Source organism: Brassica oleracea, chromosome C6 (assembly GCF_000695525.1).
Source record: "Brassica oleracea var. oleracea cultivar TO1000 chromosome C6, BOL, whole genome shotgun sequence".
Lineage (NCBI taxonomy): Eukaryota > Viridiplantae > Streptophyta > Magnoliopsida > Brassicales > Brassicaceae > Brassica > Brassica oleracea.
Genome location: NC_027753.1, coordinates 35192863 through 35219277, shown reverse-complemented (window position 1 = coordinate 35219277; position 26415 = coordinate 35192863). Strand labels below are relative to the sequence as shown.

Here is a 26415-nt window from a genome sequence, read left to right as displayed (position 1 = left end):
TCGGATAAAAGTTCCAGGCATAGCTGCTCTAAGTTAGAGAAGCTCCAATTAAAACTCAAACTTAATAAAAGGTAACTCATGTTACCAATCAAAACCTATATTTGATGAATAAAATATCGTTCAATTTTTCGACACTTGCTCACTCATTCCTCTACATATAGAGGCTAAAGAAATCAAAAGATAACTCACTTCTCTCCAAAAATCCTAACATTTTCCTAAAGTAAGCAAAAATCATGGCGGAAGCGACTAGTTTGGTGGGAAAGCTTGAGGCAGATGTGGAGCCCAACCTATATAAGCAAAAGTTTAACAATTGGTGCAGATGGAGAGGCAGCAATGACCAAGAAGAGGGTCGAGGCAGTGGATCCGGAGAAGAACCTGATCAAGTTCAGGGTTATAGAAGGTGATATGATGAAAGATTTCAAGAGTTTTGTGTCCACAATCCAAGTGATCCCTAAACATGGAGAGCCTGGTAGTGTTGTGAAATGGCACATGGAGTACGAGAAAATAATCGTAGACGCTGGTCACCCTGAAACTATCCTCCAGCTTGCTGTTGAAATATCAAAAGATATCGATGAATATCTTTTGGCAGAAGAGTAGACGGTTACTCTTTGTGTGTGTTGTGTGAGTCTTTAAGTCGTTATAGTTGCAATGAATAATGTGCAATGTCCGACTTTGGGTACGAGGTGTATGGTGTGGTGTGTGTCAAGTGTCAACTCACGCGTGTATGTATAATACTACGCCAGAGTTATGTTTGAAGTTTCTTAGTTGGAATCGACGTGTAATAAGAGCAATTAAAGCTGCCTACAAGACTACTTTAAGTTTATGTTTGCTAGTATTTGATGTACGTTTGTTAATAATAAAGGGACATTTGGTATAATAACCTAAAAATATGATGAATATCAATTTTTTTTTAAATTATGTTTATGTTTGCTACTTTAAAATTTCATTTTTTTCTTTTAAACTAGAATAAAAAAAGGAAGTAAAATCTCTCCAACCAAACTTCATATCTCATTCTATGATAGAGTATTGAACAAATAAAAAATAAATTATTGTATTTATGGAGTAAACTATATTATAGAATGAGATATGAAGTTGGATTGAAGCATTTCTTACTCCGTACTCTATTTTCTTTCATTTTAGAGTAACAAATAGAATATCGTTGGAGATGCCATTAGAGGCGGTCCGAATTTTGAAAGTCTTATTTAAAATAAAAATATTTATTTTATTTTATTTAAAATTACACATATTTTTGCTCGTTTTAGTAAGACAAATTATTACTTAAAATCAAATTAAGTTTCACTAAAATAAAAGTATATATTTATATTAATTCTATTATTAAACTTATTCATATTGTATAACATGAAATATATTTACGATTTTATTATTATATAGACTATTTATATATATTTAATACTATGTAATAATACACATATGTATATACAAATAATTTTTGTAAGAGATCCCATCATGTGGAAGCTTCATTGGAATGTTTCAAAAGCATGTTCAGCGATCTGACTCTGTCCAAAATTGTGAGTTATAGGAAGGCCACACGAAAAATAAAAGAGAAATTTTCTATGATAATCCTAAAAAAGTTTTTTTTTTGTCACAAATATAATTTTTAAAGATTAAAATGACCAAAATATTTAATTAAAAAGTAAATATACATTTATACTCCTAAAATTAATTAATATATACTTATAGTTTAGAGTTAAGGGTGAAGTTCTGGGAGTAACGTTTAAATTTTTAAAAATTAAAATTAAAAATTTTAAAAACAGTTTCAAAAAGTATTTTCGAACTAAACAAAATAATTTGAAAAAAATAATATTTTTATTTGTTTATAAATAAGTTTGAATTTGAAAACATATAATTTAAAACTATAAGTTTTATTTATTTATTATTATTTATTTTATTATTTATTTGTATTTATATATCTGTATAAATGTCTCTTGCCTCAATAATGAAATTTATTTTAGTCATTTTTCTCATTAAAATTATTTTTGTGATAGAAACTTAAAAATATCTATTTGAAAGAGTTACCCAAAATAAAAATATTATATTTTGAAGATTTACCTTATAAAGTATTTACAAAATAATTATTTAAAAATAAAATAGATAATATTATTTTAAATTATATTCTTTAAACTTTAAATTATAGACCCTAAATCCTAACTACTAACCTTAGTGCTATTTTTCTTCTCATATGTTATTTTAAAAATAAAAACATGTTTTAGTAGTGTGCTATAAAAAAAAATTTTATTCTTTGACAGTTGCTCACTCTTGCTCTACATATAGAGGCTAAATAAAACATGAATATAACTCACTCCTTTCCAAAAGTCCTAACTTTTTATTTTAGTAAGCAAAAATCATGGCAGAAGCGGCTAATTTGGTGGGAAAGCTTGAGGCAGATGTCGAGATAAAATCTTCTGCTGAAAAGTTCCATCACATGTGGGCAGGAAGAGTACACGATCTGCCCAAAGCAACTCCAGACAAGATCCAGAACTGTGAGCTACAGGAAGGCGACTGGGGAAAAGTCGGTTCAGTGGTCATCTGGAGCTACGTTATTGGCAAGTCATTGTATATGTATATGTATATTATTTTATTAAAACTATTGGATTCTAAACCGAAGTCTAAACTATTTTTTTTGTAAATGTACAATTGCAATGTGAATCTAATAGTAACAAAAATGCTTAGAACCGAAACAGAGATTAGGAGGTGTTATTGGTTTATACATTTTGATTGATTTAGAAATCCATATAATATTTATAAATCCAAGTAAAATATGTAAATCCGGAAGTTTTCCTTCGGATTTGAGTCTTTGTATTTTTAACTAAAAAATCCAAACAAATCCACTCAAATCCATTATAAAATCAAATATATTAGTAAATCCGTAGGATTGAATAACACTTGATTTGATATAGAATTTATGAATCATTAAACCAATAACACATGATTTTAATACAGATTTTAAAATCATAGAACCAATAACACTAGATTTAGTTCGGATTTTCAAATCCATTAAAATACAACAACCAATAAACTCTACTAAATTTTGATTGTCAAGTCGATGAGAGTCTTATGCTTATAAAAATAACATTACGTTGATTCGTAAATGCCCTAACAACCTATATAAATAAAAAGTTAAACAATTGATGCAGATGGAGTGGCAACAGTGTGTAAGGATAGGGTCGAGGAGGTGGAGCGGGAGAAGAACCTGATCACGTTCAGGGTTATTAAAAGTGATCTGTTGAAAATGTACAAGAGTTTTGTGAGCACGATCCAGGTGACCCCTAAGCATGGAGGGCCTGGTGGTATTGTGCACTGGGACCTTGAGTACGAGAAAGTCAGCGAAGAAGTTGGTCACCCTGAAAGTCACCTCCAGTTAAGTGTTGAAGTGTCAAAAGATATCGATGAATATCTCTTGACAGAATAATAGAGGATTACTCTTCGTGTGTTTGTTAAGTTTGTGCATCTTCGTGCCTTCAAAGCTTTCAATAAATAATGAGCTGTGTCCGAGCATCTTTGTGCCTTCAAAGCTTTCAATAAATAATGAGCTGTGTCCGAGTCTGGGTAAGAGGTATATGTTGGTGACTTGGTGTGTGTCGACTCGTCTGTGTATGAATAATATTACGGCCGAGTTATGTTTGAAGTTTTTAATTTAAATCGATGTGTAAAAGAAGTAAAGCTTCCTGCAAGACTACTTCAAGTTTATGTTTGCTAGTATTTGTTGTACGTTTGATAATACTAATAATAAAGGGACATATTCTAAACAAGAAGAGGTTAAAAAGGGGCAGAGTTATCATTATAATTAAGGAGAAAAGTTGAAGTTATCTATTTGCATTGATGTCATCATAAGTCCTATTAAGAATTTCAAGCTTGAAATCCCTACCCTCCATCAAACGAGATTACCCCTCAGAACCTCTGTGGAGGAAGATCTTGTCTTCTTCAACGAAACTTAGGAGCATCATTTTGCTCAATGCCATTACTATCGTCTATGGAAAGTGTGTTTACTAGAATAGAGACAAGTTTTATAAGCTGGTAGTAATATCGCTGTCGTTAAAGAAGTTGAAGGGATCATGGATCCTGCAGCTTTTGATGAGTGTTGTGAGATTCCTGGTGGCTGCGATTCCGTTTACACCTTTTGTTGTAAGGTCGTTGAGTGATGCTGAAACGCGTAACTCAGGGATTGAGTTAGGTTTTTGGGTTAGCTTAGGTTATCTGATGCAAGCACTTGGTCTTCTAACTTCTGATGCTGGTCGTGCATCCTTTATATCCATCTTCACTGTGAGTCTGAGCTTGAGTTTTGATTCGAAGATGAAAACTTTTACTAGTATGAGAGGCTTTGACACGGAAACTTTTCAGATTATTGTGGAATTTAGTGGCTCTTCTCCATGTGTAGGTGTTCTTTAGATCATCTTTGACTAGCTACGTTTGTGTTTACTATCTTTACATCATCCTTTTCAGATCGGTGATTTGTTGAATTTTTAAAGCGCTGTGTTCTCTGGAGTTCATATGCTCAGGACAGAACATATCTCACGAACTAAAGCTAAGGAAAATTTCTTACCTCTACTCGGCCATGAGGTCAGAGAAGCTATGTTTTATATAAGTTGAAGTGTGTGTTTATGATAATGTGCTTTCATGGTTTAAGGGAGTTGTGTTATGTGTATCAGTGTATGTACTCAGACATGTGTCATTGCTTTCTCTTCGGTGCAGAGAAGAAATAGATTGTACCTCTGTTTCAGACAAGGGTAGACGCTTCTCGACCTCACCTATTGTGGTGAGATCGAGGAAAGACGCATCTACACTATTGGAGAAGTGAAACAAGACTCTTGCATCAATTGACTTTCACAAGTTTCACGAGGCGAGCCTTCACTTTTGTTCCTCTGAGACTAGCTTCAAATGCAACCTTCATATCATACCTAAGCTCCATGGAATAAATAAAATCTCTAGTAACCACAGATAAACTAGAACATGAGCCATCAAAATCAACAAAAATAATTTTTCGATTTGATTAATAACAATTCTCCCTAGACTTTACACAATTTATATATAGTACTAAAATCAATATCCATGGTGACTTTACCAAATAATTTTTCAAAACTTTGTCTACACGGGGCATGGTAGACATTATCTTTTATCATATACTGAAAGGAGATATTATTATAATAATGAAGTTTGATAAGTATGTTTATTTGATCAAAAGTCAAACTGTGACCTGTTGGTTAGTGAACAAACACATGAAAATAAATTCCGGACCTTAAATCAGAATGGGGAGATGTTTTAAATTCTGAACTTCCGTTTCCGTTCCACTTCAAGAGATACAGCTCCCGGATAAACAACATCTTTTTCAACCTATAAAACTTATTTATCTTTTAAAATAATGAAATAACAACGTGTAATCCATTTACGGAATATATCTTATAGGATTTGTCAGAAGGATGATCGTTTAGAGATTATCCAGAAATATAAATACTTATTATTTTCGGAGTAAGAACTTTTCAAGAAATTTATCAATTAAAAAACTGAATAGAATCGTGTCATCGAAAAATTTGAATAATTTCATTTATCTTAAGTTAACCAATATGGTTCATGATTTATGAAACCCTAAACCCACATCATTTTATCTTATTTCTTTTAGGCTCGCGAACTGACTGCTCCCCCACTAATTCTATTAATCATTCTTTCTTTTTGTGACACGAGTTACGAATGATATTTTATATATTAGCGTTTACATTTTTTATATTAATTAGTATATAATAATTTAGCCTTATCAATTAGCGCCAGATGGGTTAACGTGATCAAGAGAAAAAAATAACTAATCAAAATTATTAGTGATAAAATAACTTCCAGTCTATTTCTCGCTTCATTCATTCTTCTATTTAAACGGAGGTCAAGAGCTAAGAAGGGATCCACATTCATCCTCAAAACTCAAAACTCTAAGAGACATTTGAAAATTATCGGGAGATCAAGAATGGCGGAAGAAGCATCTAGTTTGGTCGGGATCATTGAGACCACCGTGGAGATAAAATCTTCACCGGAGAAGTTGCATGACATGTTTGTCGGGAAAAAGCACCATATTCCCAGTGCATCTCCATCCTTCGTTCATGGCTGTGAGCTGCATGAAGGCGAAATGGGCCAAGTTGGTTCTGTCGTAACCTGGAATTACTTTCATGGCAAGTCAACGCTATAATTCTCTAGTTATATGAATACATGCATAGCGAATCTATATTAAAATATACTAACTTTTGAATCAAAACCAATTTGAAACGGCTGGATTGATCCATATATATACATATATGATCTTATTCAAATGCAAGATTTCTAACAATCTCAAACCTATAAATATGTGGTCAGATGGGGAGGCAAGAGTAATGAAAGAGAGGATCGAGTCAATAGACCCGGAGAACAATAGTGTCACGTACAGGGTGTTAGAGGGTGATGTAATGAACGAGTACAAAAGTTTCGTGATCACCTTACAAGTGACCCCTAAGGAAGGAGAACCTGGAAGTGTTGTACATTGGCACTTTGAGTACGAGAAAATTAATGAGGAGGTGGCTCACCCTGAGACTCTCCTCCAGTTTGCCGTCGAGGTCTCCAAAGAGCTCGATGCACATCTCTGTTCCGAAGAATAGAGGAAGATTTCTCTTGTTTCAATCCTACATATCCATACTTCTATTTGTGTGTTTTTGCCTTAAATTTCAGTCTTTGAAAGTGCTATAAATAAGGACTGAGGAGCCCATTATCCATACTTCTATTTGTGTGTCATGACTCATGAGTGTTTGGAAGTTGTTACTTTGGAGAAGCAAAATGTAGCAGCATTAGCTGTGAAGCTACTCGAAATTGATGTATGAAATGTTTGTTAAAGCATATATGTTTAATTAATAAATTAAGCATTATGCTTCGTGATTTGATGAAGATAAGAAGGGACTGCGACCGAGGAATAACAACTGAGTCGTGATGAAAGTTAAACGGGAAGAACGGGAATAGAAAGAAAGATACCTTATTCTTTACGTTGTACCTTACAATTGTAAGGTACAATTAACTGAGAGTATAAGTTAACAAACAAAACCCTATGTAACATAGCACCCACCGTTATATTTTATTAACATAACTTTTTTATGAAGGATATAAAGCCTATAGAATAAATATATACTATCAGATTGTTGTTTGTGTAGTCTAATTAATTAACATATTAGATTTACTTGAGGATGTAGGAAGGAGTTTCTTTTATGGATTATGTAGTATATTTGAAAAACTAAAATCAGTCATGCTTATAAGTGAGGATAAATTTAGAGGAATGCTCAAACTGTTATCGTTCAAACCATTGACGAAGCCGTGCCATTGATCAAAGTTAACTAGTATAGCATAGTTATTGTTATTGCTTTGTTTATAACGGTTGGTTCTATGTAAGCCATGTGTGAATTATGGTTTTTGATGGATCGTCCTGATAATTTATGAACAATAACATTAATAATGCTAAACTAGCTAACTTTGATTGGTTTGACGTAAGAAATGATTTGGTTAAGAAATGTATTTGTTTAACTTTGAGATGGTCAGAGAGTAACATGAGATGAAGATGTTCTTATCAAAATCATGTGGTTAATTAGCCAAGCAACTTTTTAATCACATGTACTTATCTGAATCCTTGGATGTTTTTAGTGCAACAACTTTTTCAATGATGCATAAAATAATACAGTCATTCATTTATCCTCTACTCCATATCCAGTACCGCATATTCTATAACTAACATAATGTTTTCTCATGTGATACATACACAAAAAATACATCATATAGTTAAATTTGTACATCTCAAATTATTCATAATCAATTCCTATGGTATAGCCTCATACAACGCACATCATATCTAAGTGACTCTATAATTGATGTTTTGAAGTTTCTATACCTGAGCATAAAATCTCTAGTAGCCTCATATAAACTAAAACATGATCCATCAAAATTAGGCTTAATCAAAATGAACAAAAAATATATTGTGCTTTGATTAGTATCAAATTCTCCATAGACTTTACAAAATTGATTAACTAAAATCAATATCCGATTGTGACTTTATCAAACTTTTTCAAACTGTCCACACGTTGCCTAGTAGACATTATTTTATGTCATACCAAACATATATAATTTTATAATTACAATAATGACGATTGATGTATATATTTGATCAAAAGTCAAAACAGCTATGACCTATTGGTTAGTGAACAAACATATTAAAAACAAAATTTGGACCTTACTATAGACAGAATGGGAGATATTTTAAATTCTGAATTTTGACCCAAAAAATGGTTTCTGTTCCTTTTCAAGAGATACAGCTGCGGGATAAACAATCTTTCTCAATTTATAATAATGCTTATTTATCTTTTGAAATTATGTAATAACGTGTACCCCTTTACAAAAGATATGATCTTGTAGGATTGACAGAAGGAAGATCATTTAGGGATTATCCAGATATATGAATTCTTTATGGACAAAAAAATTCTTTATATTTTCGGAGTAAGAACTTTTCAAGAAATTTATCAATTTAAAACTGAAATGAACTGAGTCATCGAATAACTTGAATGATTTCTTTTTTTTTAAGTATAGTTTCAGTCACATCCACGCTATACCATTCGTAGGTCCTCTTCAAAGTACTCCGAATTATGATTTATGTCTAAATTAAATTGACACAAACAGTGTATATCGTAGATGCAAACCGATGGTTGCACTACGTAATCCCTTAGTTAACCAATATTGTTAATGATTTATGAAACCCTAAACCCACATCGTTTTATCTTATTTTCTTAAGACTCACGAAACTGACTGCTTTCCCACTAATAATACTTATTCAAAATATTATGTATGACACGAGGTACGAATGTATTTTATATAGCTTTACCGTTTACAGTTTTTTTTTTATAAATTATCTTATAATCCAGTCTTATCAATTAGCGCCAGATGGGTTAACGTGATCAAAGAGAAGAAAGAACCAATCAAAATTATAAAGTATAAAATAATTTCCAGTGTATTTCTCGCTTCATTCGTTCTTCTATTTAAAGGGGGTGTGAAGAGCTTAGAAGGGAACACATTCATTCTCAAAACGCAAAACCCTAAAGACACATTTGCAAATTATCGAAAGATCAAGAATGGCAGAAGAAGCATCAAGTTTGGTCGGGATCATTGAGACAACCGTGGAGGTAAAATCTACGCCGGAGAAGTTGCATGACATGCTTGTCGGGAAAAAGCACCATATGCCCGATGCATCTCCATCCTTCATTCAGAGCTGTGAGCTGCATGAAGGCGAGATAGGCCAAGTTGGTTCTATCGTGACCTGGAATTACTTTCATGGCAAGTCAGCGTTATAATTATCTAGTTATATATGTGAATACATTCATAGCGGATCCATATTAAAATATATCCACTTTTGAAGGAAACCAATTTGAAACGGGTGGATTGATCCATTCATATATATTATTTTACACATTATATTATGTCTGATCTTGTTTAGATATAAGATTTCTAACAATCTCAAACCGATAATTATGTGTCAATGTGTTATATATGGTCAGATGGGGAGGCAAAAGTAATGAAAGAGAGGATCGAGTCAATAGACCCGGAGAACAATCGGGCCACATACAGGGTGTTAGAGGGTGATTTAATGAACGAGTACAAGAGTTTCGTGGTCACCTTTCAAGTGACCCCTAAGGAAGGAGAACCTGGAAGCATTTTACATTGGCACTTTGAGTACGAGAAAATTAATGAGGAGGTGGCTCACCCTGAGACTCTCCTCCAGTTTGCCGTAGAGGTCTCCAAAGAGATCGATGCACATCTCATGTCCGAAGAATAGAGGAAGAATTCTCTTGTTTCAATCATATCCATACTTCTATTGGTGTGTTTGCCTTAAAGTTCAGTCTCTGAATTTGAAATGAATAAGGACTCAGGAGCCGCCTTGTCCGAGTTTGTCAAGAGATATGTGTGTCATGAGTGTTTGGAAGTTGTTATGTTTGAGAAGCTAAGTGTAGCAGCATCAGCTATGAAGCTACTCAAAATTAATGTATGAACTGATTGTTTATAATAAAATCATATATGTTTAATAAATAAATTAAGCATTCTGCTTCGTGATTTGTTGAAGTAGAAAGGGACTGCAACCGAGGAATAACAAATGAAGCTTATAGATTAATTATACATGTTGATATACTATAAGATTGTAGTTTTGTCTAGTTCAAAAAATATATGTGGATCCCTCGAATACTTGAACAGCACACAAAAGTTCCTCATTTTTTCCTAGTACTTTGAGAGATCCACACAATAGTTTTTTTTTATTTTCCACTTTAAGAAAATTAAAATGAAATACTTGAAACAAAGATGTTCTTGCAAACGTCTAATCATAAAAAAAAAACTACGAAAATAGTGAAATTCTAGTGATAAATTAGATTTTTTATATGTTGACAAAAAAATGAGATTTTTACTATTTTACCTTTACATTATTATATCACATTTATAGACAAATAACATCTGACGACGTCATTGTATCCCTCTTTTGTTGATAAAAAAACTACGTTACATGTGTTTGTATGTGTTGGGGATATTTCCGCATTTTACTGTCTTGATGCCAATAACTCGAACTTAAAAATTGATTTTAAACATATCTCTATCTGATAACATTGTTGATAACATATTTTTTTCATTTGCATATGAACAAACGTGTCTTCATTAACAAACGACAGTTCTATTTAGGATCATTTCAAAGTATTTATAAATTTTATGAAATTTTCATCGGAAAAATATTTATTTCGAGAATACAAAGTGTGTATTATTAACACTACCTGCCAATAAGAAATACTTCAAAACGAAAATTTTAAAACAGTAGACGTGATCAACTGTGTGGTATTGAGCGATAATTCTTATGTACAACGTTAAATAATCCTGATCCATTTACAGAAATTCAGTAGGTGAGGTAAAGATGATCGGGTCATGATCACAAGGGATACAAAATAGCAATTAATAAACATTTTGTCTTTTCTCAAACCGTTACCTCACTCACTCCTCTACAAAAAAAGGCTAAAGAACTCAAAAGGAACTCATCCTCTCTCAAAATCCTTCTAGTTCTCAAGAAAATATCAACGGGAGATAAAAATGGCGACAAAAATGGCCGGGGCTGCACATAATATGAGGAAGACAGAAGTGTCAAGTTTGGTTGTGAAGCTTGAGGTTGATGTTGACATCAAGGCCTCTGCTGGGAAGTTCCATCACATGTTTGCTGGTAGACCACACCATGTCTCCAAAGCATCTCCAGGCAATATTCGGAGTTGTGATCTGCATGAAGGCGAATGGGGAAAAGTTGGTTCTATCGTCTTTTGGAATTATGTTCATGGCAAGTCGAAGTTACACTTTATTGATTATATCATACAATACTATATATTATTAATTCTTGTTAGAAAATAATAGACAGATCCAATTATTGCTAATTGGTTATGAGTTGAAACCTATAAACTTAACAAAACTCATATGTATATGGTATGACAATTACTGTTAAATACTCACCATTTGTCTACCATCATTCGATTGAATTACATGTACCTTCTTATAGTATGTTCAGGAACTAAAATTCTTAACGATTCCCAGAGTCAAAACCGAAACATATATTAATATTTATTTGGTGCAGATGGGGAGGCAAAGGTAGCGAAAGAAAGGATTGAGGCAGTGGAGCCGGAGAAAAATTTGATCACTTTTAGGGTGATAGAGGGAGATTTATTAAAAGAGTATAAGAGCTTTGTCATCACCATCCAGGCGACTCCTAAACAGGAAGGACCTGGGAGTACAGTGCACTGGCACGTTGAGTATGAGAAAATTGACGAGAGAGTGGCTCACCCTGAGACTTTCATTGAGTTCTGTGTTCAAGTTTCCAAAGAGATAGATGAACATCTCCTGAATGAGGACTAGAGAAGAGTGTTCTTTAGTTGTAGTACCCTATCCATATATGTGTGCAATGAAGCATATGTGTGTTTTAGTCTATAAAAGTACAATAAATAAGGAGTCGTGTCCTAAACAGATCGGTGATATAATTGTTGGGATTTATTAAGCCCATGCCCAACTCTGTATTATCCGATTAGTACGATATTGTCCACTTTGGGCCTTAGGCAAGCCCGCATGGTTTTATTTTTGGTTTCCTTCCCAAAAGGCCTCGTACTATTAGAGTTGGACAACTCTTTATATATTAGACTCTCTTTGTCTAATTCTCCAATGTGGGACTTGGTTTGTTATATCACATTCTCCCCTTCAAACTAAGGATCACATTCATCTTGTGTCCCATAAATGACTTCCAGGATCTTTTGACTTGATCTCTGCCACACACACCTCCTTGAAGCAGCCAATCCAATGATCAAGCGTATTGTCTCAATGCGAGCCACTGGTGCGAAGACCTCATCATAATCAACACCATGCTTCTGGATGTATCCCTTTGCCACGAGTCGAGCCTTAAACTTATTGATACTACCATCTGCGTTACACTTTACCTTAAAGACCCACTTTAGACCAATAGGCTTCACTCCTGCAGGTAAACAGACGAGATCCCACGTTTTATTTTTTTTTCTATAGACGAGATCTCATCCTTGCACGCATCAATCCAGACCTTAAGCTTCTTAGCTCATCGTAATCCCACGGTTCTTCATTTATAACCATCAGCAGCCGCTCGCTCTCAATTTCAGCTAGAAGAACATAATCGTCAAAGTGAGACGGTCTTGTACTAACTCGTTGTGATCGCCTTAAGAGTTGAGGATTACTCTCTTCCTCAACTGTATACTCTTCATAGTCTTCTTCTTCATCAACACCAGGTTCACTCTCAGCTCCCTCTTCTTCTTCTTCGTCATCACCCTTTGTCTTTATATTAACAACAAACTCTCCCGGGTTGGGATGCTCTGTTTCTTTCCAATTCCACTCTTTATCTTCGATAAAGTGTACATCACGGCTTACTATTATCCTCTTGGTAACTGGGTCTAGTAACCTGTAGGCTTTTGACCCTGGTTCAGTTCCCAAATGGACCAGCATTCTCGTTCTATCATCGAGATTTTTCCTTCCTGGCGTCTCTGTTCTCGCATAGCAGATGCATCCGAAGACCTTGAGGTGACTGATGTTCAGTTTCATCAAGCGCAACATCTCATATGGTGTTTTCCCTTCCAATGATCTTGTAGCCACACGGTTGATCAGGTACGTTGAGTGTCTTACTGCCTCGCCCCACAGTTCGTTTGGTACGTTCATGTGTTTCAAGACACTCCTTGTCATCTCCATAAGGGTACGGTTTCGTCGCTCAACCACTCCGTTCTGTTGAGGTGTGTAGGGTGCAGTTAAGTGTCGCTTTATACCGTTCTTGTCACAGAATGCATTGAACTCATGAGATGTAAATTCTCCTCCCCTATCTGTTCGAAGCATCTTGATCTTACTCTGCGTTTCTTGTTCAACAAGCTTCTTGAAGTTTCTAAACTTTTCGAATGCTTCGCTCTTTTCTTTCAACAACGCGGTCCACATATATCTTGTATTATCGTCTATGAGCACCAACACGTATCTCTTCTGAGCTGGTGTGGTTGGAGAAATTGGGCCACACAAGTCTCCATGGATGAGATCAAGAGGATTAGTAGATCGAAACGCTGTTGCTTGTGGGAATGGCTTTCTTGCTTGCTTTCCAAGTAAGCAAGATATGCATGCTTCAGTTTTGATCATGGTCTCTGGTAAGCCAGTGACTAGTTCCTTTCTCGCCATTAGCCTCAACGTCTCGATGTTGACATGGCCGAGACGTGCGTGCCACAGGGTTGACTCTGAAGCTGCTGATAACTGAAGGCATTGTATGCGGTCAACGTTCAAGATCACTTTGTAGAGTCGACTTGTAGTCCGAGCAGTCTGAACCATGAGGTCTCCGTGCTTGTCAAACAATGTTAAGGTGTCGTCTTTCATACGAACCTCGCATCCAACTTCGGTAGCTTGTCCCAAGCTAATTATATTGCTCCTAAGTCCCGGAATGTAGTACACATTATTTAATATCTTCTTCTCACCTCCATCAAACACAAACCGAATAGAACCTTTTCCTTTTATGTCGATCCGCAAATCATCTCCGAACCTTACCTTTCCTGTCACCGTTTCATCAAGCTTGTAAAAGAACAGCCGATCACCACACATATGATTTGAAGCACCATTATCTAGATACCATATCTTCTCTGTATCTTGATTAGCCTCGAACATAGCAGGGTTTATCTTTTTTTCATTAAGATAGACGACCTCGTGTACCATCAACTCATCAGCATCTTGAGTGTCGTCGTCCTTTCTCTCCACGGTTTCTTGAAATTTGAGTTTCTTGTTCGGACAGTCAGTCGCATACTGACCTTGTTTATCACAGCTGAAACACGTGATGTGAGATATGTCTCCACTTTGACGTTGTTTGAATGCTTCTTTTTGACTTTGGAACGATGATCCGTTACGGCCACGGCCCCTTCCTCTCCAGTTAGATCTACCACCTCGGCCACGACCTCGTCCACTACTATAGCTTCCTCCATGACTTTCTTGACTCGTGTCACCATACATCAATTTTCCTTGATCGTCGTGTGTATCATCTTCCTCTTCGGCGATTCTTTCCTCATATGCTTTCAAGCGACCGACTATATCCTCAAAGCTGGTGATGTTAAGATCAAGGACTTGCTCAAGAGAGGCAACCATATGAATGTATTTCTTTCTTGGCAAGCTTTTTAGGAATTTCTTCACAAGTTTGGGTTCTTCAACTGTCTCACCTAAAGAAGCGGATTTTGATGAGATTTCAGCAAGTTTTCCAGCAAAGAGATCGATTGTGTCTTCATCTTTCATCTTGGGTCTATCAAATTCTGCCATTAGGGTTTGCAATCTGGCTTCTTTGACTCTCTCAGCTCCCACATGGCGTGCTCGTATCGCTTCCCACCCCCCCTTCGATGTATCAATGTCGCCAACTTGTAGAATCAAGGCTTCGGGTATGGATTGAAATAAGAACGCTATAGCTATATTGTTTTTCTTCTCATCCTTTTATCCGGGATCAATTGTTTCCCACACCTCACAGACCTTAAGTGCTATCTTCATTCTCATGGACCAGACAGTATAGTTTGAAGAAGATAACATCGGGAATTTGACAGCAGCTGGGCCGGTGTCTTTGTTCTTGATGATCGCTTCTTTGATGTCGTCCATAGTTGCAGTTTCTTAGTTAGTTTGTGTGTGGCTCTGATACCAATTGTTGGGATTGTTAAACTCATGTTCAACTCTATATTATATGATTGTTAAACTCGTGTCCCACAATTGACTTCCAGGATCTTTTTGACTTGATATCTGTCACACACACCTCCCAATCCTAACTCGATGGGTCTCGTTCCTACTCGAAGGGTATTTTGGTCTTCTTGTAAATTTCTCGTCAACCGCTCTGATACCAATTGTTGGGATTTATTAAGCCCATGCCCAACTCTGTATAATCCGATTAGTACGGTATTGTCCACTTTGGGCCTTAGGCAAGCCCGCATGGTTTTATTTTTGGTTTCCTTCCCAAAAGACCTCGTACTATTAGAATTGGACAACTCTTTATATATTAGACTCTCTTTGTATAATTCTCCAATGTGTGATTTGGTTTGTTATATCACAATAATAATATAGGTGTTGTATTCAAAATGTGTGGATATGTTATGTTTAGTCTTAATAAAAGCTTGTGATATATGTTTGTAGATAAATTATAAGAAAAAAATAATTATGTTAATATCATATGAATCATATATTTTGAGAGATTTTCCACTGAAAATGATGTTGTTATGGTTATTTATTTTTATCACCAGGTTATTGTCTTTTTGTTGGACTGGTTTTGTGATGTCTTGGCAAGATCAAAACTCTTATGTATACACAAATACACACAAGTCCTTACAAAGTTAGAAAACCATAAAATGTAACTTGTCTCCTAATCCCTTCCATAGCTTCTGTTCAGTGGAGACTTCTGACTAATTCCATTAATGAGTCAGCCCTACAGAGAAAACTCAGCCCACCGACTTTTAAAACTGGGCCGTTGATGCAGCTTAAAATTAGGATATTTACTATTTATTTATTTTATTTTTATTTTAATAGTTTTTATTTTAATTAGGATTAGGGTTTTATAATTTTTATGTTTACATATAAATAGTCTCAAGCGCTAAGAAACTTTTATTCGAGAATTCTTACACTAAACAAATAACTGTTATTACTATTCTAGCTTTCTAGAGTATTAGATCTCTAGTTTTGTCATTCTGTTTCATTAGTTGGTATCAGAGCCTGCTCTTTTATCGGGCTGTCAAAAACGAGCCTGGTTTTAGCACCGATTTGGAGGAAGCTGGTTCAACCTGCTTTACAGGGTAGCCTATTGTGGACAAACCCCATTCCCTGCTTTCCAACGTGCAAATGTCGTTGTTGCTAGTAGTACTAGGATTCCTTCGAACTTGGGGGAGTGTTTATAAACGCATTTCCAAATCAAATACACTTACACACGGGATTCTTTATTCTTTTGTAATATATTAGATACCTCATCGGAAATTTAATATATAAACAACGCAAATAATTCACTGTTTTTTCTTTGCGTAATGGTTAATTTATATATGTGAATTTTTACAAAAGAAAAACCTAGACAGGCATTGAAAACAGTAGGTGGAAACATTTAATGGAAATAATTCATCTTTATCTTTTCGTTACCTTTGTTGGTCATAGACTCAATGAATGATGGGGTTGGCCACACAAAAAATGTGTATTTTTTTTGTCTCCAATAGTTTCCCACTAATTCCTCAATATATAGGGGTATAGAATTCCAAAGAGAACTCACTCATAAAAAGAATATCAGACTCTCAGAAAACCTCTAATTTTCTAACCAAATCATCAAGAGATAGAATGGCGGAGGCTGCTACTGAAATTGCCAAGAAAATGGAGGAAGAGGAGGAGACGCCAGTGACGGTGGCACCAACTAAAAAGGTTGAGGCTACAAGCAAACCGGCGGAAGAGGAGGTGAAGACAACAGAGACGTCTAGCTTGTTGGGGAAGCTTGAGGCATACGTGGAGATCAAAGCTTCCGCTGAGAAGTTTCATCACATGTTCACAGCGAAACCACACCATGTTTCCAAAGTATCTCCAGGCAACATTCAGGGCTGTGAATTGCACGAAGGAGATTGGGGCAAACCCGGCTCTATCATCTTCTGGAACTACTTTCATGGCAAGTTAACGTTTTATTCTATATAATTTTACTTAAATTAAATTTTGGAGCATGTAGAGGCCTTGTAAGATTTTTGCAGTGACTAACAAGAGACGAGTCTAGTGTATATCGATCTTAGGTTTCACTGACTAGTCGATTCTCAAAACCTAAACATTAACTACTAATAAATGTTGCAGATGGAGAGGCAAAGGTGGCAAAGGAGAGGATCGAAGAGGTGGATCCGGAGACGAACCTGATCTCGTTTAGGGTTATAGAAGGTGATCTGATGAAAGAGTACAAAAGCTTCTTGGCCACGATCCAGGTGGCCCCTAAGCATGGTGGGACAGGGAGTATTGTGCACTGGCACTTTGAGTACGAGAAAATTAGCGAGGAGGTTGCTCATCCCCAGACTCTCCTCCAGTTATGGGTCGAAATGTCCAAAGAGATCGACGAACATCTCTTGTCCGAGGAATAAAATGTGTGTGCCTTAAGTCCCGTATTTTATTTAAAATTCAATAAGGGACTAAGAGCATCATTAACCCTAGCACTTCATTTGGGGTGTTTAATTTTTTTTTTTTTCAAGTTTTTCCTCTGATTAAAAAAAAAAAAAAAAAAAAAAAAAGCGCACCAATTCAGTGGAACCCGCGAATAGTGCAATCAACAAGTGCTTGTGATGCCTAATTAAGCACTCCTATTTCTTCTTCTTTTTTTTTTTTAATTAAAAAAATCTAAGCACCCCTTAAACACCCTTGGTTAATGGTGCTCTAATTAAGATCGTTTTACGTTGACGTGGTAACTTTAAAGCGACGTGTACTAGCTATGAGGCTACTATAAAATATATAAGACTATAAAGTGGTTATCTAACAATACTAAAAGAAGAATATGGTGCAAGGAGAGCTATGCTACATAGGATTAAAAAATCATCCAATAAAAACTTTCCATTTTGCCATGTCACATTTGCTTCAGTCGAATATAAAAAAGGGCTATTTGTCTGAGCTCATAATATTTTGTCATGGCCCGTTTAAACTCCACATCTCCCATACGACCATACCTAATCTTCGACGCAAACAGAGATGGACGCAAGCAGAGATGGACTCCAGCTCTTCCACTTCCTTGCATATTCGAATTTAACACCCACTCACTCCCGATCATCATTCAATTTTGTTCTTTACTCCTTTCATCCGAAGAAACGTTATCGTTCCGACTGCTTCGGTTTGTCACCTTATATAAACCCCTTACCACCAATCTTTGCCCTTCGCAAAATTCACCACGACAAACATATACAACAAAGAAGCTCGAACGTTGCAGAGAAGCAATCAAATATCGATTCACTGAAGACGAATCTCGATGAAATCTCGGCGTCCAGTAATAGCTGAAGAAACTCACTGAGAGTGGATCAGACTCTCCATCATGTTTTTAAATCTTAGCCACTTCGTTTAGATTCTAGGTTTAACGTTAAGATCCATATGGAAATTCATCAAATACGGTGAAGGAATAGAACTGGCGAGCTGGAATCCCGAACCGTCTTCTCTTCAGAGTAATGACTGAAAATGTGAATCCTAACGAAAGTGTCTTTCTAATTATCAGGTATGCTCCCTTTTATCCTGGAAACAATACCTGTAACAAATGCTTCATAAGTTCTTTCCATCTCTCGATGGGTTTTGTTAGATAGATTGAAAGATATACTTATATTCCTAATTCAATTCCGTTAGGATACTAATGCAAAGCATCAATAGTATTGGATATATTAGTAATTCATTTTTCTATCTATATTTAAAATGAAGTGACTGCTGTGTGTCTGTGGGACTATTTCACCGTGAAAAATGATCCTGTTACACCAGATCCTAATGAGAAGGAAGATGATATCTCTTATTGCTCACTTTGTGATTTAGAGGTTTGCCTTTTTCAGAACCACATTTGTTATGAAAGTTAGGATTTCTTTAGACGGTTTCTTTGTGTTTCATTTAAGTAAAACGCAGCAGTAGCATTGCAGGCCATGTAACTGATGTGTTGAAGGGTTCACCCACAGTTGCAGGGTAAGGTTTGGTGGTTTAACACCTGAATCTAAAACTCTGTTGTTTTGTGTGTTTGTTTATCCATAAGCTTACTCTTTGGATGTTTGGTGTAATCAGTGTCTCAATAACTGCGTTGGGAATATGAACTACGACACTTCCATACTTCTAATGGTTTTTGTCTTGCCCATAGTTTGTACTGTCTCTCTCAACTACTTAAAACAGAAACCTATAGCTCATTCAAGTAACATCATTGATTGTATTTTGTTGCAACAGCTAATGATAGAAGGTGGAACAGCGAATGCCATATTTTTCAGATGTTTTGTGGCAAAGAAAGGGACGGAAACCAAACTCAAGAGAAGGCCTCATGTAGTGTTCCCTAGATGGTGGACTCTTTTGATGAGTTAAGATTCATCTTCAGGTGAAAACTCCAATTTTGAAAGACCAAGGCAAATGTTGATCACAATGTTATGTTCAAGAAAGCACATGAGATGAATACATACTCTTTTTCAGTTGATATTTTCCCTTCAAATATAGTATTTATGTCTCAACAGAATTAGCAGAGACCATCTAGAAATATCGAAGGAGATGGGCTTCCAACTTCTTCCTGCTGATCAACAAGAAACTAAGTTACCATAGAAGCTAATTATTTGGTCTCGAGAATGCAGACCTTTGCGGAAGAAGACATGCTGTTTTATTTTAGGCCAGAAACCAATGGAATTAAACTCAGAAAATGCTTTACAGTCCTTAACTTCTTGTCTACTGCCCGGAAAATGTAGTGCTTATGTAATCTGTTAACGCATCGGATTGGAGTGTGATGAGATTGCAATTGACAAATTACTAACCAACGTTTTAACCAAGGAGAAACCAAATCCAAGCTACCGGTTTAGCTGTTTTACTATTTACTCTTTTTTATTTAAACTCAAATAACAAAGAGAAAGACTTTGTCTCCAACACTCAACTCTAGCACGTTTAGTTTTCCTACACTTCACGTACCCATTTTCTTCATGTTTTATAGGAACTATAGTCTATAGTCCCATATCTTCTATATCTAAATCAGTGGAAAAATCTAAATTTCGTATCTTTCTGTCTAAATCAGTGGAAAAGTCTAAAAAGAAGAATGATAGCTACCCAATATAAAAGTGTGTTCTTAGTTTGTTCTTGAACAATTTTTTTTTTCGAAGGACTTTAATATTTTATTTTCGAAGGACTTTAATTGGTATCAAAATACATGTTTCTAGATCAACATCAGGTGATCCTATAAATGGGCGCTATCATATGGTAACAGTTAAAAGAACTTTTACCATAATAAATTTTCACAATTAGGATTGACCTTTGTCAAGAAAAAATTAATAGGTTGGCAAAATAAATAACTGTATAAAGCTAACAATTATAAACTTCCAATAAAAACCAACTGTATTAATCAACATTTTCTTTGAGAATTAATTAATTAACACACAAAGAGTTACAATTATTTTAAACAACAGAACTGATAGCCCAATGTTTTATTTATATATAAACATTTTATGTTTTTAAATATTAGATATTGTTGATCAATCAAATTTATACATTCAATCCAGTAAGTCATTTTAAATAAGTATATAATCTAGAAGAATCACATTTACTAGAACAAAATACTCACTTTTTCATAAATTATTTTTTTTCAAAAATTAATAAAATATACATATAAATTAGTGTGCGGGTTACAAATTTAGTTATTTGTAAATTTAAACTATTTATTCAACCGCTTCACCATTATCTATATATTAATATTAATAAGATAATAAAATTTAATAATTTCATATTCACAGTTAAATAAAACAATACAATAAAAATAAGTTCAAATTTGTCTAATAGTTTTATATCTATAATCAATCTAAATATATATATATATATAATATATATTAATTCACATACAAATGATAGAATAATACAGTCTATTTATATATATAGAAAAAATCCAGGCGTAGTCCGGAATAGCCTCTAGTGTTTGCTAATAATAGTATACGTTTGGGTTAACGAATTATCTCCTACCTTTATGCTGTCCTGAAATTAAGAAGCAGGCCAGTAGATTAAAAGAACTATTGACACCACCACTGAAAGGTTTTCATTAAAATATTTCACAAAATAAAAGAAAAACAGAAAAAGAGAGAGAAATGAAGCAGGTTCTCAAACTAGCTGTTTTTTTTTTTTTTTTGCTGTGGAATGAAGTTGCAGTTGTACAGTGTATGATGTGAATTTCTTGAATAAAAAATACGATTGATAAATATTTTCTCGCATATCATATTTTAGTTACCAATACATTATTTTCCGTAATTAGTTATTCCGCACAAATTTTAACCAATAAACTTTTATATTTTGTTAAGTTTACAATTTGCAATTAATTTATGCATTGAAAATATAAAAAATGTATATTTTTGAAATAATTTTTTTTTCTAAAATATGGATCTTTTGGAAACGAAAGGACTATTAGTTATTTGGTTGATACCATGTAATATACATGTTATGCTGAGGGATTTTCAATACATCAACTTGGTGATGCCGCAACTGTTTTTTGCATAATGGGTTTTCAATTGATAGCATGGCAGAGGAATATTACAGAATCCAAGATCAGGTTTTCTTTACAACCAATAGAAAGAACATACTATACGATATTTTATTTAGGGGAACCATAAATTTGAACCAAGTAGTTAAATCCTGACTAAAATAAAAGGAACCAGAAATTTCATCCTAATGACTTTCCATTGACATTATTATTGCTCATCAATTATATCCACGTATATTACACATTGATTTTATATTCATATCTATCGAATGGATATTGTTTTACTATATTTCAGGTTATAGTATTATTCAAACCGAACCCGAACCTACATGAAGATCAAATAGAACATGCAACATTCATGTATCCAATATACATTAAAATATTTTTAAACATTTAAAATAATTATCTATTACATAAAGGTTGATGGTTGAAGGTAGCAGTTGAAGTTTGATGTTTTTAGAATTTGGTTTGGTTTTCATTGAATAATACTTCTCATTTCATGAAAACTTGATTTTCGTTTTATACTTTTTTTTTCTATCAATAAATATGTTTATTTTTCGTTTGATTTTGAAAGATCATTTTTTTCTTATTTTTGAATTAATTTTACTTATGTTTTGGTTACAAAATAGGTACAAATTATATATTTAAAATCGAAGAACCAACTTGACTTATGTTTTGGTTACAAAGTATATACAAATCAAGCACTTTTAAACCGAAAACCGATTAAGACCCGAATCCAAAAGTATATCGAGTTGTACCGGTTCTTTGAAGATTTACTAACCCTGAACAGATCCCAAACAGAATTTTCATATAATCCGAATGAAACTGATTTCAATAAATCCGATTGGACACAACCGAAACCGCACTGGACCATGACCAGCCCTATATACGTTACTGATGATCATATAATGAAATGGCGGACGTTTTTTGGTTAATGACTAGCTAAGTGTATTGTCAAAAAAGAATACAAAAATATAGCACATGATTTTTTTTTTCTTTTTTTCAGAAAAAGTAGCCAGTTCACACTGCCGTTTAATGCCATCACTACATTTTGATCCACGCATCCGCACGAATGTATTTTTCTGTTACTATTTGTTTTTCATGTCAATATTAGATATTAGGGCTAGATAAAAAATTCAAATCTGAAAAACTGAACCGATCCCAATCCGAAAGAGTAGTACCAAAACCAAACCGAAATTGATTAAATATCCAAATTATTCAAAATTTTGATATTTAGAGATTCGAAACCGAATCTGATCCGAACCGAAGTATTTTAGATATTCAAATGTATCCGAAAAAGATTTATATACTTATACATATTAATTATTTTTAGATTTAATGTATGTAAGAACATCCAGAATACATATGATACTTTTAAGTTGGTTTAAATACTTGGAAATATCTACAAATAGTCAAAAATAAATATCTAAAATAGTTAAAGTATACTCAAGACACCAAAAATATTTAAAATAATTATTGATTCTTGATCCAAATATTTAAAACAAACCAATTTATATGTTAAGTTTAGGTATTCTAACATATGTTATTCAAATTTATATGTGATATTTTATATTGTTTATAGATTTTGAGAATTTTAAAGTATATAATGAATTTAAAATTTTTTAAAATAATTTAGATAGGTTATCCGAACCCGAGCCCAACCCGAACCCACACAGATCTGAAAAGAATTCGAACCAAAATTTAGAAATATTTGAATGGGTCTGACATCTTTGACCTCAGAACCTGAAATCCAAACAAATCCGAACCGAACACGAATGGATATCCGAAAGCCCAACCCTAGTCACTATTATATATCATATATATGTCATCGTATAATTAATCGTATTTTATATATACAATCATATAAGTAATCATATAATTAATAGTATTTTATATGTATCATCATATAAATAATAATATATAATATTTTTAAAATTTAATGTGAAATATAAAAACCATAATTTAAGTTGGTATATGAAATTGAGCTTTTTATTGTATTTTTCTTATATATATTAAAAACATAATTTTAATAATGGTTATTGGAAAATATTTTAGTAAAAATAAATTTTTGAATATATGTATATTTTAAATCAATTTTGGATTTAAATCAATTTTAAATTATTATTTTGATTTGAAATATGTATATAAAGTTTAAATTTTATTTTATGATTGTTTTAGACAAAAAAAATGCTTTTGGGTAATTAGATTAGTCAATTTACGTATATTTTAAATTTGGTTCAAATAGATAGTTTATCATAATATAATGGACTTTCGATTTTTATTATTAACATAAGCCCGTTACTTTTTTTTCTTAATATACTACTATCCATGTTTCCAAACAATATTATATTTTTTATACTACTATTAATGTTTCCAAACAATTTTTTTTTTAAATTGCTATCTATATTTCCAAACAAATTTTCATTAAAACTACTATTCAAGTTTCCAAACAATCTCAATGTGTACTTCAATTTTAATAATATAGATTCGCAATTTGATTAAAGATCCTTCAAGATTGACTTCCGATATAATTGTCGATATCACTTATGTCCAGGAATCTAGCTACCCTTCCAAAAATCTGAATCAAACACATGTAAATCTACTTAACATTGTCACTCAAAAACATTTTAAGCATCAGGTGTTTCAAGTTCGGTGTTAGACCAAATTATCAGAACTAAAGATGAACAGAAAATTACCGGTCTCTGAAAAGACTTGTCATGGAGAGACATCCACCAGGAAGCACTGACATTTATAAATAAAAAAATTATGTTAATATCATATGAACATATATTTTGAGAGATTTTCCACTGAGAATGATGTTTGTTATGGTTATTTATATTTATCACACCAGGTTATTGTCTTTTTGTTGAATTGGTTTTGTGATGTCTTGCCAAGATCAAAACTCTTATGTATACACAAATACACAAATACACACACATGTAAAAACCCCAAACCCCATACACACTTTTTTTACAAGTTAGAAAACCATAAAACGTGACATGTCTCCTAATCCCTTCCATTGCTTTTGATCAGTGGAGACTTCCAACTAATTCCAGTAATGAGTCAGCCCTACAGAGAAAACTCAGCCCAACGATTTTTTAAACTGGGCCCTAGCACCGGTTTGTAGGAACCTGGTCCAACCTGCTTTATAGGGCCTATTCATGCATGGATGCACGGCAGCCGATTGTGGAGTGTGGACAAACCCATTCCCTGCTTTCCAACGTGCAAATGACTTTGTTGCTAGTAGTAGTAGGATCGAACTTGGGGGAGCGTTTATAAACGCATTCCGAAATAAAATACACTTGCTTACGGGAAATCATTATTCTTTTGCAATATATTATACCACATCAGAAATTTTATATATAAACAACGCAAATAATTCACTGTTTTTGCTTTGCGTAATCGCTAATTTATATATGTGAATGTTTACAAAAGAAATTTCCAGACACGCAAGTAGGTGGAAATATTTAATGAAAATAATTCTTCTTTATCTTTTCGTTATCCCTTGTTGGTCATAATGAGGGGTTGGTCACACAAAAAAAAAAGTGTATTATTTTTCTTCAATGTTTTCTCACTAAACTTATACAATAAAGAAGACTTTAATCTCTCCTCATGAAGCCACATCATCAAAGAGGGATAGACATTTCACGACACGTGTCGCCACACCAAGCATTCTTGCGATTTTCGGCTGACTAACGCTTCTCTTATTTCTCTAACATGATTTGAATTTTTTTTAAATTATAGAGATGGCCCAAACGTTTCCTTTAGTACCCGATGCTAGCCTAATTTAAAGAATGTGATATGAGCTTTTATTACAATACATAAAGTTGACCCAGACATTGTAGAAGCACTCGCTTTTTATTAAAACGAAAAGTTATGATTATTCTATATCTCTGTTTTCGAGCTGTTCCTCAGCCTTTTATTTTTTAGATAATACATTTGTTTAAGTCTTTCCTTATCAATAAATATATTACAACCAAATGAAGGCAAAATCACACATAAAATATAACAGGTATAATGATCACAAAAATAATATCACTTTCTTTCAAGAAATTTTCATTTTCAAATTTATAAGCATCTTTAATTTACTAATACCATAAAATGAATTGTAAATTCATTTAAGAATACAAAAATGCAAAACAAATAAGCCTTCTTCTATTTATTGTTAAAATCTAACACTACAATTATATGAGAACGAAAATTTCACATCCAAACAAACAGAAACAACCCAAAAAAATTATTTAGTCGTTACTGAAAAATTCACCATAACTTATTGAAAACAATCATTTTTAGTAATCTAATAGCTCATTAAAATTGTATCATAAAAATTAAATAAAAAGTCAAATGTAACATCAATTAGACAAAACTGCTTCCACAAAATTAATAAATCAACTATGCACACAGTATATTAGCCTCCAACCCGTAACAAACATAATAATACAATTCATCCACCATATTCGAAAACCAGTAAAGGAAAAAAAAACAAAATGGGATTAGCGAATTCAGAAAACAATTATAACTCAGACGAAAGTATTGGTAGCTGTGAAGGAAACTCCTCACACACAGACCCAACCATCTATTTCAGGAACCTCGACCTCCAATATTTTGTAGAAGAGCCACCCACTCACTATGCTAAATAGTTACAAAATTTTAAAGAATGAATTTTTGGCTAC

At 33.7% G+C, this 26415-nt stretch overlaps 1 protein-coding gene and 1 pseudogene across 2 annotated transcripts; both read left to right on the top strand.

Moving 5' to 3' along the window:
* Nucleotides 1-259: 259 nt before the first annotated feature.
* On the top strand, nt 260-6871 carry LOC106300682 (annotated as a pseudogene).
* A 2215-nt stretch (nt 6872-9086) lies between these two features.
* On the top strand, nt 9087-11928 carry LOC106300683 (MLP-like protein 31). Of its 2 annotated transcripts, none has more exons than XM_013736884.1 (4): nt 9087-9333; nt 9555-9828; nt 11166-11359; nt 11651-11928. In XM_013736884.1, exons 1-4 carry the CDS (start codon nt 9132-9134, stop codon nt 11926-11928), a joined length of 948 nt encoding a protein of 315 aa, XP_013592338.1. In that variant the 5' UTR covers nt 9087-9131. The 2 variants fall into 2 exon arrangements, with proteins under 2 accessions (XP_013592338.1, XP_013592339.1); XM_013736885.1 differs by having other exon boundaries at nt 11166-11363; nt 11651-11684.
* Nucleotides 11929-26415: the final 14487 nt, after the last annotated feature.

Coding starts and splice junctions, on each gene's coding strand:
- LOC106300683 (XM_013736884.1), top strand. CDS start 9,132: ATGGCAGAAGAAGCATCAAGTTTGGTCGGGATCATTGAGACAACCGTG. Junction 9,829..11,165: donor GCACATCTCATGTCCGAAGA/ATAGAGGAAGAA, acceptor TATGAGGAAGAC/AGAAGTGTCAAGTTTGGTTG. Junction 11,360..11,650: donor CTTTTGGAATTATGTTCATG/GCAAGTCGAAGT, acceptor TATTTGGTGCAG/ATGGGGAGGCAAAGGTAGCG.